Raw genomic sequence first — 17138 nt, forward strand, 5'->3', positions numbered from 1 at the left:
ACCAGTAATTGGTCGAATAAAGAAAGCTGACGCAAGTTGAATTGATCCACGTGATAGCGCGTTCAACTTATATATTGTCGTGATACACCCTGTGTCAATATTTAGTCCTCACCTCAACTCACCTCATCAATCATCTTCATCTACTTCATCCACATCTCAAGCAAGATATACTCACTCCAATTCCCTACCTCGAAACCAATATCAACATGCCGATCGCACACATGAGCATCAATGTCGCCGACTTCGACGCAGCCAAAGCTTTCTATAGCGCCGCGCTCGCTCCACTCAACTACAAAGTAACCATGGAATTCCCTGGCTCCGTCGGATTTGGGGTCCCTGGCGACAAGTCGGATTTCTTTCTTGTTTCCAGCAAGGGACAGAAAGTACAGCCGGTGCATACGGCGTTTTTGGGGCAGAGTGAAGAGATGGTTCAGCAGTTCCATACTGCTTCTTTGTAAGTTGCGGTCTCATGTCCTATATTTATCTGGAGCAAAGGAGGCGAGGCTAAATAGATGGTTGGATAGGAAAGCGGGTGCGACTTGTAATGGGCTTCCCGGACCTAGACCGCAGTATGGACCGGGTTACTATGCTTCCTTCATCACGGATTTGGAGGGGAATAATATGGAATGTGTTTATTTTAAGCCGCAGTAGAGTAGCAAGCTAGTGGTGAAGTGGTTAGAAATCTCGAAACTGTGGATACTGCCCCATATATGATCGCCTCGCGTAGTATTAGGACAATAGACAATAGTAAAAAGATCCAACGGGATATTTGGTGGTTCCTACGGGAAAATTCCTGCGTTTCATTTGTATCTTTCTATGCCGCCCACAGTGGGTAAGATGGAAATTGGCGGAGGAGTTATTAGAAGTAAAATCCAGGTCTCTGAATAGCTTCAAATGGAATGGATTCTAATCTTAGTACAACGGACACACAAGTAGGTCAGTGCTAGTCTCGTTTATTTTTAGACAGTTGGGATACTTTATATCTCTAGCCTAATAAGTTATCTATGAACACTCTTTACATAATACGGATATTCATATACTTTAAATTTATAAAAGTAATAAGTTATTTAGATGGTTACTTTATTAATACTATTAATCCTTCTCAGAAGCCGCAGGTCCTACTCGTAGCATATACTCATTCCGCTAATATAATCGCGCTAATAATACGTGGGCTTTTAGATCATGGATATGCGTACCCATATTTATTATGGGTTAAAATAAACTCTACCCACTTAAAGGATTTAATTTAAAGCTGTATACCCTCCCGGAATCCTTGAATCCTGCGTGTTTGAGCCCTCAACCTTCTACCTTAAGCATGGATAATATAGTCATAGCCCTCGATTGTCTTTCGCGGGATATTTATCTAGTCCTACGCAATAAAAATTCCTTGGATTGCTTTCATATTTGTCTTCGGCTTCAAGCTTCCAGTGTTGCTGCACTTTCATTCCTCAAGTTAACTTTTAACTATGAAGCTCAGTACCCTCGCCGCTCTTTTGAACCTTTCAGCAACAAGTTATGCCACCCCATCGTATATACTGGATTCTTCATGTGCCGCATTCGAGGATGTTTTAACCTCGGCCTTCAAAGGAGCATTTGTTCTCGCTCAAGCGGGGGCAGATGCAATGAATAATGTTGCGGCTTCAGTTAATTTTGACTCAGACGCGTGGAAGGCCCAAAGAGACCTCGTCGACTATATGTTCCATGATGCACTGACAGATGAGGGGGCTCCCAATATCGATACGACCAATCCTAATGTATTTAAAACTTTTCTTTGTTTTCCTAAGGAGTTGATAATACTCTGTGGCTGCACAGCTGCCGTTGATTTTCTGAAAGAAACAAAAGACTGATGATGTGTTATTGCAGTGGATAATTGCGAGAGAAGTGTTCACCTCGATCCTTCAATATAGTAATAATAATGGTGAACCTACGCAAGCACCTCCAACGGAGCAATATGCTTCCCTCACTTCGGATAACCTCATCGTCTTTTGCGACCATACACGCTTTGAGATGGACCGCGACTGTGACCATAATGTTGAAGTTGGAAGTGCATGTGATACATATACATTAATAAGTGTTCCAATGGACCAAAATTTCGAAAACTGCCAGGCGCTCGACGGCTCCATAGAAGCTTGGGTACAGGAATTGACTCACGTAGGACATGATCGTGCTACCACGATGCAGTTATGCAACGGCTTATTATCACAAATATACAATGCAAAGTATAACACCTTGCAAGATATGGGAAACGCTCCAAGTCTGGCGCGCGATTGGGCAAAGTTTAAATCAACCAACAACATCGACGTACTTCCTATGGATCTGGCAGCGACTTTCGATCTTGTCTTGACACACGAACTGTCACATGCTATAAGAAAGCCAACTACTGACCTGGGGACGCGCGGATGGGACGCTTCGTACAGAATAGGTAGCGTCCAGAATGCCGACAACGTTGCCTTCTTTGCTCTTGGTGCAGATATGATTTCTCCGAAGAATGGCGCTCAAGCCCAACGACCAATGGAAGATGGAACAATTCAAGTCCTTGCTGGATTTTCGAGACGAGAACGAGACTATCATAATGATAATATTCCTTTTGGACCCCGAGCGGTGGACCTGAATATAACCTTGACTTCGTCTACAAGCCGCAATGCAACGGTCTCGAGTACCGTTTCGAGTAGCAGGTTATCGTCATCATCAGAAAAATCTTCGTCTTCTTCAATCAGCCTTTCAAAAGCGGTCTCGAGTATCGTCCTTCCCACACTCTTCACCAACTACTCCTCAGGCCTCAGTACCAAGTCTTTGAGCTCTAATATAAATTCATCAAGCCACAGAGCATTGGAAGGCCAAACAGCAATTACTGCTAGTTTGTCATCAAGATTATCATCTTCCAGCTCCGTATCTTCTTCAAAATCTCTTCCTAATACAAAACAATCTACCGCAACGACATCTACGGCGGGTAACTACACTTCAAACCACCCTTCGTCTGGCCTTGCACCAACTTCCTCAACATATACCCAGCCAATCCTAGTTATAAACTGGGACAAGGTGACACCAATTACAACTTCTGGGGTGTCATTAGCAACTCATGACTCCCATGGATGGCCAATCATTCCAGTTGCTCACTGTTGGTTTTGTCCTCACAATGAAGGTGGAGATACAGGAGGCGATGCTATTATTATTCCTAGTATTATAGGTATGTCCGAAAACCCACACCCTTTCTTCTCCTTTCTTTCCTTCTTTTCTTCTAATATATCATCAGGCCCTGGCATCCTACCCCCGCCTTCGCCTGGTGTGGAGCCTCCCATAGGATTGTCAACAAATATGCCAACAATTACGTTAAATGCAGCTGGAGATCCTACTTTTGATTCAGTAGAACCCACCAACCAGCCGACCAATTCCGCCACATCTACGACTTCAGAATCCAAATCGAGTAGTTCCAGTTATTCTAGTAGCTCAAGCCATTCCAGCAGTTCTTGCTCGACGCATATATCGAAGGCCTGTGACATGTCATATTCGATGTTATCCCCAACTAGCACAGGCACAGCATCATATTCTACCATTACCCTTTCATGCTCAACTATAACTGCTTGCTCAGCTTCCCAAAGTAGATCCTCGACTTCAGGATCCTCGACTTCAAGGCCGATAGTATATACAGCAACACCTTTTATGATTCTGGCAAGGCCGCGACTTATTGGACCGCGCAGCAGAGTATTCTCTCGAAATTAATAGCTGATAAGACCGACCCCTATATCACTTGGTCCTCCAACACAACATACGTGGCTACCAGCCGGACCGTAAGTGGTAAGGTCAATAGCGCAAATGCAACATCGACGACAAGTTTGACCTCTAGTTCGCAAAAATCATCCGTTAGTATTGCAAAGTCCGCAGAATCCAAGACAACAACAGAAGCAAAATCTAAGAAAGCTACCTCATCTTCCGGCATCACAGCTATCGTTACGTCTTCCGTCAATAGCACAGCTCCAGTGATAACGTTATGCAGCTTATCTACTTACTCGGCTCTCAAATCAACCTACTCCAAATATACAATCGATGTCCCAGCTTCGATAGGCTGTGCCTGCAATGATGGCTGGATAGCTGGCGTCGGCAGTATAGTTGGCTCAGATTCCTCTACGACTTATACCTGTCAAGTTACATCAACAAATATTGCTATTAGCACCGCAGCTCCTGAACCTGTCACAAAAACCTCGCAGTCAGCCGCAACAAGTACGGAATCGCCTGCATACCAGACAGATAAATGCAAGCTGCATATTTTCCAAGTATCAAAGGATTATATGTCACCTTTATATGTACAGTTGAACACTACGGATCGCAATAACAAACTCCTTACCAGTAAAGACTTCGAATTAAAATGGGGCGGCACTGCGAATATTTCTTCCGGCGATTCTGGAGTGGGACAAGATGTCAATGTCGACTTTACACAGGAAAGACAAAGCAGCGCCAGCAGAAAGCTGCGACCCAGAGTAGGGGGGCCTGTGGAGGCGCCAGATTGGCAAGCTTGGATTGTTCGCATAGCGGTTGGGAATACAGAATGGAGTAGTAAAGATACAAAGACTTCGGACCCGTATTGTAATGTGGGTGACTGGGATAATGGCGACTTTGCGGACTTTTTAGATGGTATCATAACGCTGGGGGCGAACCAGTTCTCACCGGTAAGTTCCTTTGGCCTGGTCGATAGAAAGTTTGCAGATGCTGATCTAAACAGACTCGACAGATGGATTGTTACTGGGAGTGCTAATTATAAGCGTTGTTTTCTGCAACATGGGTAGTGCTTTAGATGTATAGTATGATGCGGTGGTAAGTAGACTTGAGAATAGCTTTGTAAATGGAAGAACTCTTTTAAGGCAAAATAGAAAGTTTATATATGGAAGTTTCAGAATCATCTACTAAACCCTTTGGACCCAAGAGTCAGATATAGGAAACTCTGGCTGAATTTCTCTTCTACGCAGTTATTTGCACATTTAGAGACGATCGAAACTTTATTTGGTATTTAGATCCAGCAGATCACTAGATTATCATCGTGAATACTCATAGAAAAAGCAGGACTCAAAGTATAGGGGCTGAAAAGCTATGGTAATTCCCGTTTTCTTTTTAAAATCTCTCCTGATTTTACATCCTTTATTAGTATTTCTGACTACAATAATACTCCGTACAGTAGCGAATGGTAAGGCAGAGCGTGGTGACCTATTTTTAGTACCGCCGGACAATTAAGACGAAAATTTCATCTGCACCTCATTAATCTCATCCATTTTCAATAACAATTCGGCTTCAACTACTTCTGCGCATATTACTGAGAGGTCGTCTAAGCACCATGCTTTGCTCAATCTGCCAGTCAATAGACTTTTATGCCGCAAACTGTCCCCCCTATCCCGAGAGTGGAGGGGCAAAGCATCAACCCACTTCTCAAGCCTTGGCACTATCAGCAAAAAATGGCTGCGAGCTGTGTGGTCTCATCTGGTCCAAGGTACCTGATAATAAAAGACCCAGCGGAGTATTCACACAAGGAGGTACAATCCTTTGTAATCTCTGGAACTGGTATGATGGACCCGTAGAGGAGTATAGAGGTAGTGCAACCATCATATTTCGCGACGAGCGGTCTCAATGGAGCGTCATTCTTAGTATATCTGCTGAAGAAGGTTTGTTTGTAAAACCCGTAGATAATTGATAGTAAGTAACTCTAACTTTAACAGATTCTGAGCTTGCTGTTGCGAATTTAATTAGTGGAAGAATAGCGCAACCATCGGCGAACTCACAAGCTTGCTTTGACTTGTCAGAAAAATGGGTAAATAGTTGCTTGAGTACCCATAACTCGTCGTGTCCTCATGATGCTACCGCAAGTCTACCCACTCGGGTTCTGGACGTAGGGACGAATGGGAGTTCAAAGCAGGTTAGGTTGCTTGAGACCAAAGGCTTGGAGGGAGTCTGGGTAGCTCTAAGTCACTGTTGGGGTCGAACCGCGAGATATGTCACCGAAACCAAGACCCTCCAGCAGAGGATTGAGGCTATAGCTCTTTCGGAGCTTCCAAAGACATTCCTGGATGCTGTTATCATCACGCAACGACTTGGATATCAATATCTCTGGATCGATTCGTTGTGCATTTTACAGGATTCCAATCAAGACTGGCTGGTCGAGTCAAGGCAAATGCAAAACTACTATTCGAAATCTGTTCTGACTATCGCATCCGATCTTGCATCTGGTGACCACGAGAGCTTTTTGGACAATGGGAGATCCCCAGTTGTACCGCTAAAGATACCTTTCACCGCAAAGAATGGCACCAGTGCAAGCCATGTCTACATATCCAATCAAGTGAAAACCCAGGGGCCAGATTCACCTCAAACGCCACTTGGTGTTCGTGGTTGGACGTTACAAGAAGACGTCCTATCACCTCGGACACTCCACTATACCTCTGCCGAACTCGCCTTCGAGTGCCAGCGATCCAGATTCGCCGAGACAGACGTAACACCGCAAGGATATACCGACAGCGACGCGATGGGATCCATCAAACGCTTCTTCCTGAAGCCCGAATCCGGTTTCCAAGATCCACTTGTCCTCAAATATCCCACTTTCACAAAATACTATCAACCAATCCAGCGATGGTATAGACTATTTGAAGTCTACTGCACGCGGCTTTTGACCTTCGAGTCTGACAGACTTGCCGCAATTGCAGGCCTAGCAAAGGAAATCCAGCGCCAGACGACCTTTTCGTACAAAGCCGGGATTTGGCTGGAGAACATACACCACGGCTTGCTGTGGGCAGTGAACGGCCGAGGTGAAACGCCAGACAGGTATAGGGCGCCTTCGTGGAGTTGGGCAGCGCTAGATATGAACTTCTACTGGGGAAATAGTACCAATCCTGATTTCCAGCTGTATATGCACAGCCTTTGGATCAGCGACACGAACGCCGGTGGCGTGGCGGAGATACTGGGCTGTGATGTCCAGACTGTGAATGGGGATCCGTTCGGTGACGTGATGGCTGGCCAACTGCGACTTCGTGGATTGGTAATGCCACTCAACGAATGGCGGGGAACAACCTCGCCTTGTATCAATACTTTCTGGCATCCTGTAGCATACCATCAATGTCCAGTATACCGTGAAGGCACATCCGCACCTGGTGGTTTTAGAAGACCCATGGCAGCAGATCAATTGGTTCTCGACTTTGATGTAACTCCAGAGGAGGTCGAAGATTCCGATACTAACGAGGACGATGATTCAGGAGTAGTCTCGGATGAGGAAAGTAATGAGGATGAAGTAGAGGTAGCACTAAGTAAGTACCCTTCGAATATCATCCTACTCCAGATTAGGAGGGTTGGCGTAGGTGAGAAGTCACTAGCGGTGCTTTTTTGTTTATTATTAGCACCACGTCATGATGGAAGTCAAGCAGAGTACTGCCGAGTCGGTATAGCACAAGTACCAGATATAGATGGCTTAGGCCGTGATGGGTGGATGGAACGAGAAATAACGATCTATTAACGTTCAACGGTTGCAAATATGTATGGGTAGACTGTCCGTCTCTGTTCTGGCTCTATTGTAGGTTGAGGTTGCTCATCAATGGGTCGTCTCACTCGTGGCTCAGGCGAAACTATAAATATTAGAAAACTCCCGAAATGACTATAAAACATTCCAGCAGAATGCTGGAGCCCCAAGCTAACTTTCAAATCAATCACAACCCGTAACACCTGCTCCGTGTCTACTTGATCCTCCTTATACTCATATAGCTCATCGTCAATAGCTTAATCATAGACACTTCCAGCTATCCCATCCATGTTTGTTGAAACCCCAGAACCTTGAGAAATGATATAAGGGGAGGATATGACACCAGTCTAAACCTCGATATCCCCCAACGGACTCCTCGCAATCCGCATTGCAACCTCCAACCTCCCAATCTTATCATCCGCCTCCCTCCTAACCACAATCACGCCCTCATCCTCACCTCCCAGCACATCCATCTCCTCCGCCTTCAAGCCAAGCACAAACTTCGTTGACAGACCGAGAAGCGGTCCAGACGAGTCTTGCAGGAAGGGTTCGGTGATGTTGTTGCCGACGTCGTAGATGAAGTTGCTGAGTGCAATTTCATAGTACGCTTTTAGCAGATCGTGGATCTCATCTTCGACGTTCTCGCGCCGGTCTCCCGCGTAATGGATTTCGTTGAATAGACTTCCGATACTGTTCTCATCAACTACTGCCCAGTTCTCATAACTTTCTGGTCCAGTGGCAAGCGCAGAGCCATTTTTTATTAAGCTACTGACGAAAGTTGATGATGGGTTGGATGTTCTGTAACGCTGTAGAGCGTTGATGAAGCGCATCATCTGCGCTTGTCTGACTTTGCCCAGGAAATCATCGGTATTGGTTTGCAGAGGCTTGCTTTTTAGAGGGTCCTTATTTTGAGGGTCTTGATTTCCGCACAGCGAACGCATTTTCTGCAGCACTTCTTTCCGGGAGTCTTCGGCGAGGGTAAGGATGCGTTCTTGAAGTCCCGCTCTGGTCTTCTCGGTAGTCCCCGCATTCATGCAAGCTTTCTCGAGTATCTTCAACGAAACATCCGTGGTCATAGTAACGAGACGCTGAAGATATTCATCACCCAAAGCCTGCCATTTACCGGTCTGTTTCCGCACGAGTGGCTTTAGAATTGCGGGGTTCACCATACCGGGGAGCTCTTCGCCGCGATCCGTTTCAATTTGAGCGCGGATCAAATCGTAGAGGGGGTTACGTTTAGTTTTTGTGTGCGTAGGCTTTTGCTCGCGGGGATGAGAAGGAGATTGAGAGGGTGTGTAGAGCCCACGGCGACGAATTGCTGCGCCTTGGGGGCGGTAGGGCTGTTTCGTTAGGTTCTGGGTTATTGATTGGGCGGGGTTACTTACTGATGGAGAGAGGTTGTCTTGCCGGAAAATGTTAGATAAAGGATCCGAGGACTTGTGCGCGGATTCGGGGTCAGATTCATCGCTATCGACTTCCGATTTATCGCTAGGAAGGTAGCCGAGATGCTGGCAAACCTTTTGGGGCTTCTCAATTTCAAGGAAATTGTAAAGATGTCCCTTCTTTTTCATATCCCGCTCAAAAGCAAGCCTATCGCCATTGACCAATCCACGAAGTTTCATGTCATCATCCTCAAGGTCTGTCGGAGACCTCAATGCTTGAAGGGCCAGCGTGCGGTATTTCTCCACGATGTTCACGAGATAATCTTGCTTGTGGAGGTGGTCAACCCGTGGCTCTCCCATGCCTTTTCGACGAAGTTTCTCAGCATCGAGAAGCTTTGTGATCATATTGAGCATTCCGGGAAAAGCATCGTGAATACGTCTGCAAAGAAGAGTTGCCAAGTACTTCTTCAACATGGCGGTACCCCGTTGGTCTTCTGGAATATCCAACCAAGGGTCTTGGTTAAAAAGGGCAGCTTCCTCTTGCTCGCGGTCGTAAGCAACACCAGCTCTGGCTGGTCGATTTTGAACCACGTACCATCTGCGGCGCTTTCCACCAATAGCATCAGGATTATTTACATGATTGACAATCTGCGGAAGGTTAGGTGGTTGTTCAACTTATCATGGAAAGACATACATCGACTGGAGGGTCCGCTTTGTCACATTTTGTAAACACTCCAACGATCCTTGAGCTATCAATGTCTCTTGCCAATGGGAGGATGTTCTCATTTGCAATATCGCCAGATGCATCGGCCACACATCTTTGAGATATATCAGTCGAGAACGTAGAACAGTGCTGTATGTACTCACATAATAATGTTCTCCGGCTTGTTCATATACGAAGTCACCATCTTCGTCACACCATCTTTCTCTCGTCGAGAAACGCCACCAATTTCAGCATTGAAAACGCCAGGGAGATCGAGAATACCAAAGTGAGAACGATTAGGACCAGAAAGTTCAATTTTCAAAACTTTGCTAGAATAGTTTCTATCTTCGGAGGTACCATTTGATGTGATTCCCATAGCCTCTTTGGCCTAGAGACAATTAGTAGCTGAGATGTCTACACGCAAAGAAAGGCCACTTACATCTTCAATAAGATCATCAAACGTTTCAGGGGTAAAGTCCGAGACCAGTCTTCCAAAATCTTTGATACGACTGTCATCGTCTCTGATAGAAAATGGGTTAATATCGCCCGATTCTATCGAGGCATATATCTTGTCTTTGCTTCCTGGAGAAGTACGTCGAGAAACAATTCGCATAGCAAATTGAGTGCAAAGCCTGCTACCGACTGGGAAAGGAATATCCGTTAAGCTTTGCAACAAAGATGATTTTCCAGCAGATTGCTTGCCGACAATGACAAGTTGGGGGATATCGAGATCTTGACCTGCACCGCACTTTCGAAGTTTGTCTGGGTATGAAATCAGAATGGCAGAGAGAATTGGGATAAAAAGGTATACCAATTGACTCGAACAATTTCTGGCTGTCCTCATTGCCGAAAGGATCTTCACTGAGAATAATATTACTGTCGGAAATAGGCCGGCTATCTTCCTCGCTAGACTCGAAGTTTTCATCTTCCTCAGCCCTGTCCATCTCCCTGTGAAGCTGGCTGTCTGGTGATTCATCATCACTGGCAACACTTTGTGCTCTGCTGCGCCTGGAAGAAACTTTTTGAGAGCCGAACATATTGGTGGTTGGTAATGGATGTTGTAATGTGATTGAACTGAAGAGATTCAAGATGAAATATTGTATATTGTATGCTATTACTCGGGGATGTTTTGGTATTTATATTCGTGTCATCTATCCAGGATAGCATAGTAAAATAGAGAAGAGACAAAGGCCTCACGAGTAACCCTGAGCGAGGAGAGATACACCTCATACGAAACATATAGAGTATGGAAAACACTTGAAGGCTATGCATGAGCGCTTGCCAGAACTCGACGAAACAGAGTGGAAGTGGAGGTCATGTCGTTGGTTCGAGCCAATCAACAGTAATTATGCTAAGCCACCAACATTTGGACGTGGGGGCAATGCTCCAAGTATGAACCTGCTATAAAGGCTTTCACAGGGACAATAAATAAACTTACAGGATGACACACACGCAGAAGAGAGATGTAAATATAAGCAATATAGTGAAAGAACGATTGATTTGGTGATGGGATAATGGTACCATCACGGAAAGCAACTTGTTAAGCTCTTCAACCCCACCCCGCCTCCACGGCATCGATACTGGTCACATAAAAGACTGGAAGCGCAGTAGAAACATGAAACAGAAACACAACTCCACACCAAGTTGATTCATGATGAGTTGACTGGGCAATGATTTTCACGAGGGAGGTCAACTTGGACCGACCAGGTCGACCAGTAGCGTATACGACGTTCTGAAGCATCTCAGCCTCGTCGGGAGCAGGGAAGCACGTGGCTGAGGTGGAGGTTGCCCAGTAGGAATACACCTGGGCAAAGGAAGCAGTGGAAACATGTTGGTTTTGTGTATCAAATCGTTTTGGTGAAGGGATTGTTGGTAGCAGGAGCGTGTCATCTGGAGAGTTGAAACTAAACACAAGATGTGTTTAACGGGCAATATACGAAGAGGAAGGAGGGAGGGATTAGATGAAGAGGATGGATGGATCATGGGCATGGATGAAGGCATGGAGTACAGTATGGAAGATGAAGACTTGAAGTCCAGCCCAGCCCAGCTTTGTCATCAATCTGGACTTAATCACGTGAAGGGATTAGCCCAACGCTAGTCCGGTGTCCCCTGTCAATGCACATCCCAATCAGGCAAGTTCCAAGTAGGTGGAGAGTGAAAGTGGGGCTGCGGCAATGGAGAAAGTTCGTGTTCATCCCAAACAGCGCCCATGCGGAGATTGATCAACAGGGAAACACGTGAAATTGGGACAAAAGGGGGGAGATGGCATGAAGCTTGTTTGTTGAAGATGATGACGAGAGAAACATCGTAGGAGAGAGAGAGAGGGAGAGAGAGGGAGAGAGAATAAGAGAGAATAAGAGAGAAAGAAAGACAGGAAAATATTCTCACTCACCAGTGCCGTGCTAGAGTCTAATGCAGGAACCAGGAGAATTTTCTCTTCTACCACACGAATCATGTCCAAGTCTTTCTCTACCCTCCAAGTGAAAAATGGACACACGATTACGCCTCTTTCACCCATCCACGCTCATCTCGCCTTCCCATCCCGCCCCGCCAAGTGCGCCTACCCCCAGTTGTCGCTTCCCATTCGCTCGTCCTCGCATCCACCCTGTCCCCCATAAATAACTTCCCACACCTGCCCATCCTTCGTCCCCCCCTTCTTCTTTTCCTTCTTCACCACCGCGGTCAATACACACACGTCCACGCCAACACGATCGACTCTTTTCAGTCTTCTTCCATTCCAACCCTTTGTTCAACTCCATCGTTACGGTTGAACTTTTGAATCTCTTTCTACCACCATTTAATTATATCAAACCACACTCATTCCAATCACACAGCAACACCATGCATTTCTCCGGACTTCTCGCTGTCGCGGCCTCGGTTGCCTCGGCCTCTGCTGCGTCCCAAGGTTTCAACTACGGATCCACCAAATCCGATGGAACCTTTTTATACCAGGCCGACTATGAATCTCTATTCACTGCTGCCCAGGGTTTAACTGGCACCAACGGTGGATTCACCAGCGCCCGTCTCTATACCACCATCGTATGTTGACGCGTTGAATCACCCCCATCTCAGAATATAATGCTGACAATCTTCTAGCAAGGTGGAAGCTCAACCAACGAACCTAGCGAAGCTATCCCAGCTGCTCTCAAGACCAAGACCTCCCTTTTGCTAGGTCTTTGGGCAACTGGTACCGATGGAGAATTCGCTGCCCAGATCACCGCCTTGACAACCGCTCTTGGACAATGGTCTGGATGGACCGACCTCGTTGTTGGTATCTCTGTTGGAAGTGAAGATCTCTACCGTGATTCTGCCACGGGTAAGGCGGCCAGCGCCGGTGTTGGAGAAGACGCTACTGTCCTTCTCGCACGCATCAACCAGCTCAAGGCCGCTATCAAGGGCACTGCGCTCGAGCAGGTGCCTATCGGCCACGTCGACACATGGACTGCGTGGACCAACGATGGAAGCCCTCCTACCGATGTCATCAGCGCTATTGACTGGCTCGGAGTTGACGCTTACCCATACTTCCAAAACACACAGTCGAACGCCATCACCAGCGGAAAGTCGCTGTTCGAGCAAGCTGTCTCCAACACTCAAGCAGTCGCGAACGGCAAAGATATCTGGATCACTGAGACCGGATGGCCCGTCAGCGGATCGGTCGAGAACCTTGCTATCGCTTCCACCGATAACGCCAAGACCTACTGGGACGAGGTTGGATGCCCACGATTCGGAAACGTCAACATCTGGTGGTACACTCTTCAAGATGCTGCACCAACCACTCCAGTCCCATCTTTCGGTGTTGTTGGCAGCACTTTGAGCACCACCCCTCTTTATGATCTCTCTTGCAGCAACGTCACATCTTTAAGCAGCAACGACGCATCTTCTTCAAGCAGCAGTGCATCCGCCTCTGCTACTTCCAGCGGCGCAACTACTCTAGCAACCGCTGTTGTATCATCTGGTAGCCCATTGACCCCAACTCAGGGTAGCGGCGTCTATGGCAGTGGTAACAGCTCCTCTGTTCTAGCTACTGGTACTGGAGGGTATGTTGCATCCAAGTCAAGTTCTGTTGCTACTGGTGGATCTAACCTCACCAGCTCCAGTGGCTCGAGCGGAAGTGGTTCAGGCAGTGGAAGCGCATCTGCATCAAAGACCTCTGGCCCAACTTCTGCGCCTGCTGGTCCCACAGCCACCACGGCGAGTGCTGCATCTTTCATGTCGGCATCCTTGGTCGCCGCCTTCGGTGCTATGTTCGTTGCCGTCTTGACCCTGTAAATCAATGATAATACTTTAATTGCGGAGCTTGGCCATGGCATGGATATATTACTTTGGGAGGATCAGAGAGGACTCTGAACTGTAAAGGATTTTGTTTTTTGGGGACCAGTGATGCATCAAATACTGTAGAGGAGTTTAATTCTGGTCACTGTATTTCATAGATGAATGAAAAGCAATTGTTTAATTGTGTGGTACTGAATATTTGTAGTCGTGATGTGATGGCAGCGAAAGCTGAAATTTGTGTGGCAAAGATTCGTAGCGTAGACATGCTTCCATGATCCGCCGTATAGCAATACCTAATCACAGCCCCTCACTATTCAAGTGCAATGTTTAAAGATGGAGTATTTTACGATAGTGGCCCACTTACTGGAAGCTGGAGTCTGGAGAAGCGGCGTTACCATGCTCGATTGTTGATCTTTGTCAGAACACCTTTGTACGGTACCTGCGCATGAAAGAATCCGATGAATACTTTTCAAATTAATTATATAATACGCCGTATGGGTATATTATATATGCACAGCACAGCCCCAGCGCGTCGGTTCCAGGTAATGCGCTGATATGGAGATCTACAGGCTGTGGATTGCCCCCCCCCCCCCCCCAGAAACAAACAGCCTAGACTAGACTAGCAGCCGCCTTCCTTCGGGGTAAAGTACAGCTGGAGTACATACAGTAACGAGATCTAGCAGCTGACAGGCGGAATGATATGCGGACCTCATCATTAATTACGACTACAAACATTTCACGACTCACGACTCCAACGACCACAACCACCACCACGACGTCCCTTTCTCTCGTCTCCTGTCGCTACTCCCCATATCCAACTCCCCCATCGATGGTCTGCTATCTGCCAAGAACTTGACCTCCACCCATTTCCTTTGCATCCCGGTGCACCCGCGAGAGCACAACATAATCACGACACAACACGATACCGAACAATCAACATGAAGATGCTATCCACGCTCATGTCGACGACGCTTCTGCTCGGTGGCAGCAGCGTCGTCTCTGCTATTGATGTGGATTTGACAAGTGCAAGTATGTGGGCAATATAATCAATCGAGGGGAAGCGTAGTCTGCATATATATGCTGACGAACGGGATAACACAGGTTCGATTAAAAGTACAGCGGCAACGATCGCATACGATATGATGCTCTACTATGCGGGGAACAAGACGGGCGGAATCATCGGTGTATTGCCTGGACCTCCTCCCAATCCTTCATGGGGATGTATGTGCTCCTATGCTGCGTACGTTGGACATTGGATGAAAGCTGACTTTGGCAGATTACTGGTGGGAATCTGGTGCAATGTGGGGGACTTTGATTGATTACTGGCACTATACAGGCGATACCAGCTATAACGACGTGGTTTCCAAGGGAATCCAGGCGCAGGTGGGGGAGAATCAAGATATGATGCCGTCGAACTGGAGTCAGTCTATGGGAAATGATGATCAAGGCTTTTGGGGCATGACGGCCATGTTGGCTGCCGAGTTGAAGTTTCCTGATCCCCCTGCAGGCGAGCCGGGATGGTTGGCTCTTGCTCAGGCTGTGTTCAATACACAAGCTGTTCGTGGGGATGATAAATGTGGTGGAGGGTGAGTATCTTCAATCATTTGCATAGGCTTTGCTGATGTTTTTAGATTACGGTGGCAAGTGTTCCCGTATCTCACTGGATATGATTACAAGAACACCATCGCAAACGGCTGTTTCTTCAACATCGCTGCTCGATTAGCAAGATACACTGGCAATTCGACGTACTACGATAATGCAATACGTACCTTTGACTGGGTTACGAATGTGGGCTTGATTGACGCAGAGTACAACGTATATGATGGAGCTCACATCGAATCGAATTGCACGGATATCAACAAGGTCGAATTCTCCTACAATGTAGCAGTGTGGCTACTGGGAGCTGCAAACATGTACAACTACGTACGTTCCCTTCCCTGATGCGCCCAGCTAAATGCTAATCTATATGTATATAGACTAACGGCAGCGCCATTTGGAAAACTCGTGTCGACGGCCTGCTCAACACAACCCTAACAACCTTCTTCCCCGATGGAATCGCCTATGAACAAGCTTGCGAGGCAAAGCTAAGCTGCACCACCGACATGTTTTCCTTCAAAGCCTACCTTCACCGCTGGCTCGCCTCGACCACCCAAATGGCACCCTATACCTATGATCTCATCATGCCCAAACTCAAAACCTCAGCCGCCGCAGCAGCACTACAATGCTCCGGTGGATCCAACGGCCGAGCGTGTGGATTATCCTGGAGTAAAGGAAGCGCTTGGGACGGGACGGCAGGCGTGGGTCAACAGATGGCGGCTATGAGTGCTATATTCGTAAATCTGCTACCACTAGAGAGCGTCCAACCTTCAGTAACGAACATGACTGGTGGGACGAGTAGCGGCAACAGTGATGCGGGCAGTCACAGTAGTACCAATCCGACAGCCGTCAAACCGGCTACTGGGGGTGATAAAGCGGGTGCGGGAATCGTCACTGCGATTGTGTTAGTAGGTGCTACTGGGATGTTTGGATGGATGAGCATTTGAGCAAGCGTAATCATCTTTTGCAGTCAGAACCCTTGATGAATTGGGTCTATTTTATGATCTCACCAGTGCTTGTTTTATAAGACAAGCCTGACATATCTATCTATCTTCTATTCTTTCTTTCTTTCTTTCCTGGTCGCTTGAGGTAGATAGCATAGGGGGTTTGATGATTGATTCTCTGGAGTACTCTCTCGTTTTTATGGATAACACATGTGGAGGAAGGCGGCTGGATAGGTGGCGTTTCGGGGTTGACATTGAATGGCATTGGATTGATTAGATAGTCTTTATTGTTCATACCAATATCCGCACTTGCACTAATGTAGTTTATTATTGCTGTCTGTTATATCCGATCGATCTGATCTGTTTTTGGGATTCATTTTCTGTGCTTGCGTTAAAAGGAGAGTATCATGCATGTATGTATGCACTTTCCATGGATGGATGCATAGAGGGTTGTGTGAAGATATATTGCTTGAAAGCTGATTCATTCCCCCTTCCCTTCCCCCCTCTCAACCAAGCTCAAGCTCAAGCTCAACCCTAACCAAATCTTGTCTCCTTATCCTCAACCGGAAACTCCTTCCCCGTCGCCCCCTTATACCTCCCGCGGACAAAATCAGAAATCTGCTCGTCTTTGGCCTGTTCGATTGCTGATTCGTTGTCTTGTTTGCCTTGGCCGAGGACTTTTTCTTGGAAGAGGTCGATGGCTGGTTGGGAGGGTTGCGTTAGGGAAGTTTATATTGGGGGGGTTGATGGATGGG

General features: G+C 46.8%; 5 protein-coding genes across 5 annotated transcripts; 4 read left to right on the forward strand and 1 right to left on the reverse strand.

Annotated features, from left to right (window-relative positions):
* Positions 1-206: 206 nt before the first annotated feature.
* Positions 207-512, forward strand: LHYA1_G007617 (uncharacterized protein; the record flags this gene model as incomplete). Its single annotated transcript, XM_031152546.1, has 2 exons — positions 207-454; positions 491-512. The coding sequence occupies 2 exons, from the start codon at positions 207-209 to the stop codon at positions 510-512; spliced, it is 270 nt and encodes an 89-aa protein (XP_031002164.1).
* Positions 513-5323: 4811 nt separating this feature from the next.
* On the forward strand, positions 5324-7328 carry LHYA1_G007618 (uncharacterized protein; the record flags this gene model as incomplete). Its single annotated transcript, XM_031152547.1, has 3 exons — positions 5324-5648; positions 5703-7277; positions 7315-7328. The coding sequence occupies 3 exons, from the start codon at positions 5324-5326 to the stop codon at positions 7326-7328; spliced, it is 1914 nt and encodes a 637-aa protein (XP_031002169.1).
* A 505-nt stretch (positions 7329-7833) lies between these two features.
* On the reverse strand, positions 7834-10608 carry dymA (Dynamin-A; the record flags this gene model as incomplete). The annotated part of the gene is made up of 5 exons (XM_031152548.1): positions 7834-9516; positions 9563-9686; positions 9736-9959; positions 10011-10333; positions 10383-10608. The coding sequence occupies 5 exons, from the start codon at positions 10606-10608 to the stop codon at positions 7834-7836; spliced, it is 2580 nt and encodes an 859-aa protein (XP_031002170.1).
* A 1804-nt stretch (positions 10609-12412) lies between these two features.
* On the forward strand, positions 12413-13840 carry eglC_1 (putative glucan endo-1,3-beta-glucosidase; the record flags this gene model as incomplete). Its single annotated transcript, XM_031152549.1, has 2 exons — positions 12413-12610; positions 12668-13840. 2 exons carry the CDS (start codon positions 12413-12415, stop codon positions 13838-13840), a joined length of 1371 nt encoding a protein of 456 aa, XP_031002173.1.
* Positions 13841-14781: 941 nt separating this feature from the next.
* On the forward strand, positions 14782-16386 carry DCW1_3 (Mannan endo-1,6-alpha-mannosidase; the record flags this gene model as incomplete). The annotated part of the gene is made up of 5 exons (XM_031152550.1): positions 14782-14872; positions 14945-15064; positions 15120-15429; positions 15475-15766; positions 15820-16386. 5 exons carry the CDS (start codon positions 14782-14784, stop codon positions 16384-16386), a joined length of 1380 nt encoding a protein of 459 aa, XP_031002172.1.
* Between the last annotated feature and the right edge of the window lie 752 nt (positions 16387-17138).

The sequence above is a fragment of the Lachnellula hyalina genome (genome assembly GCF_007821495.1).
Source record: "Lachnellula hyalina strain CBS 185.66 chromosome Unknown contig00184, whole genome shotgun sequence".
Taxonomy (NCBI): domain Eukaryota; kingdom Fungi; phylum Ascomycota; class Leotiomycetes; order Helotiales; family Lachnaceae; genus Lachnellula; species Lachnellula hyalina.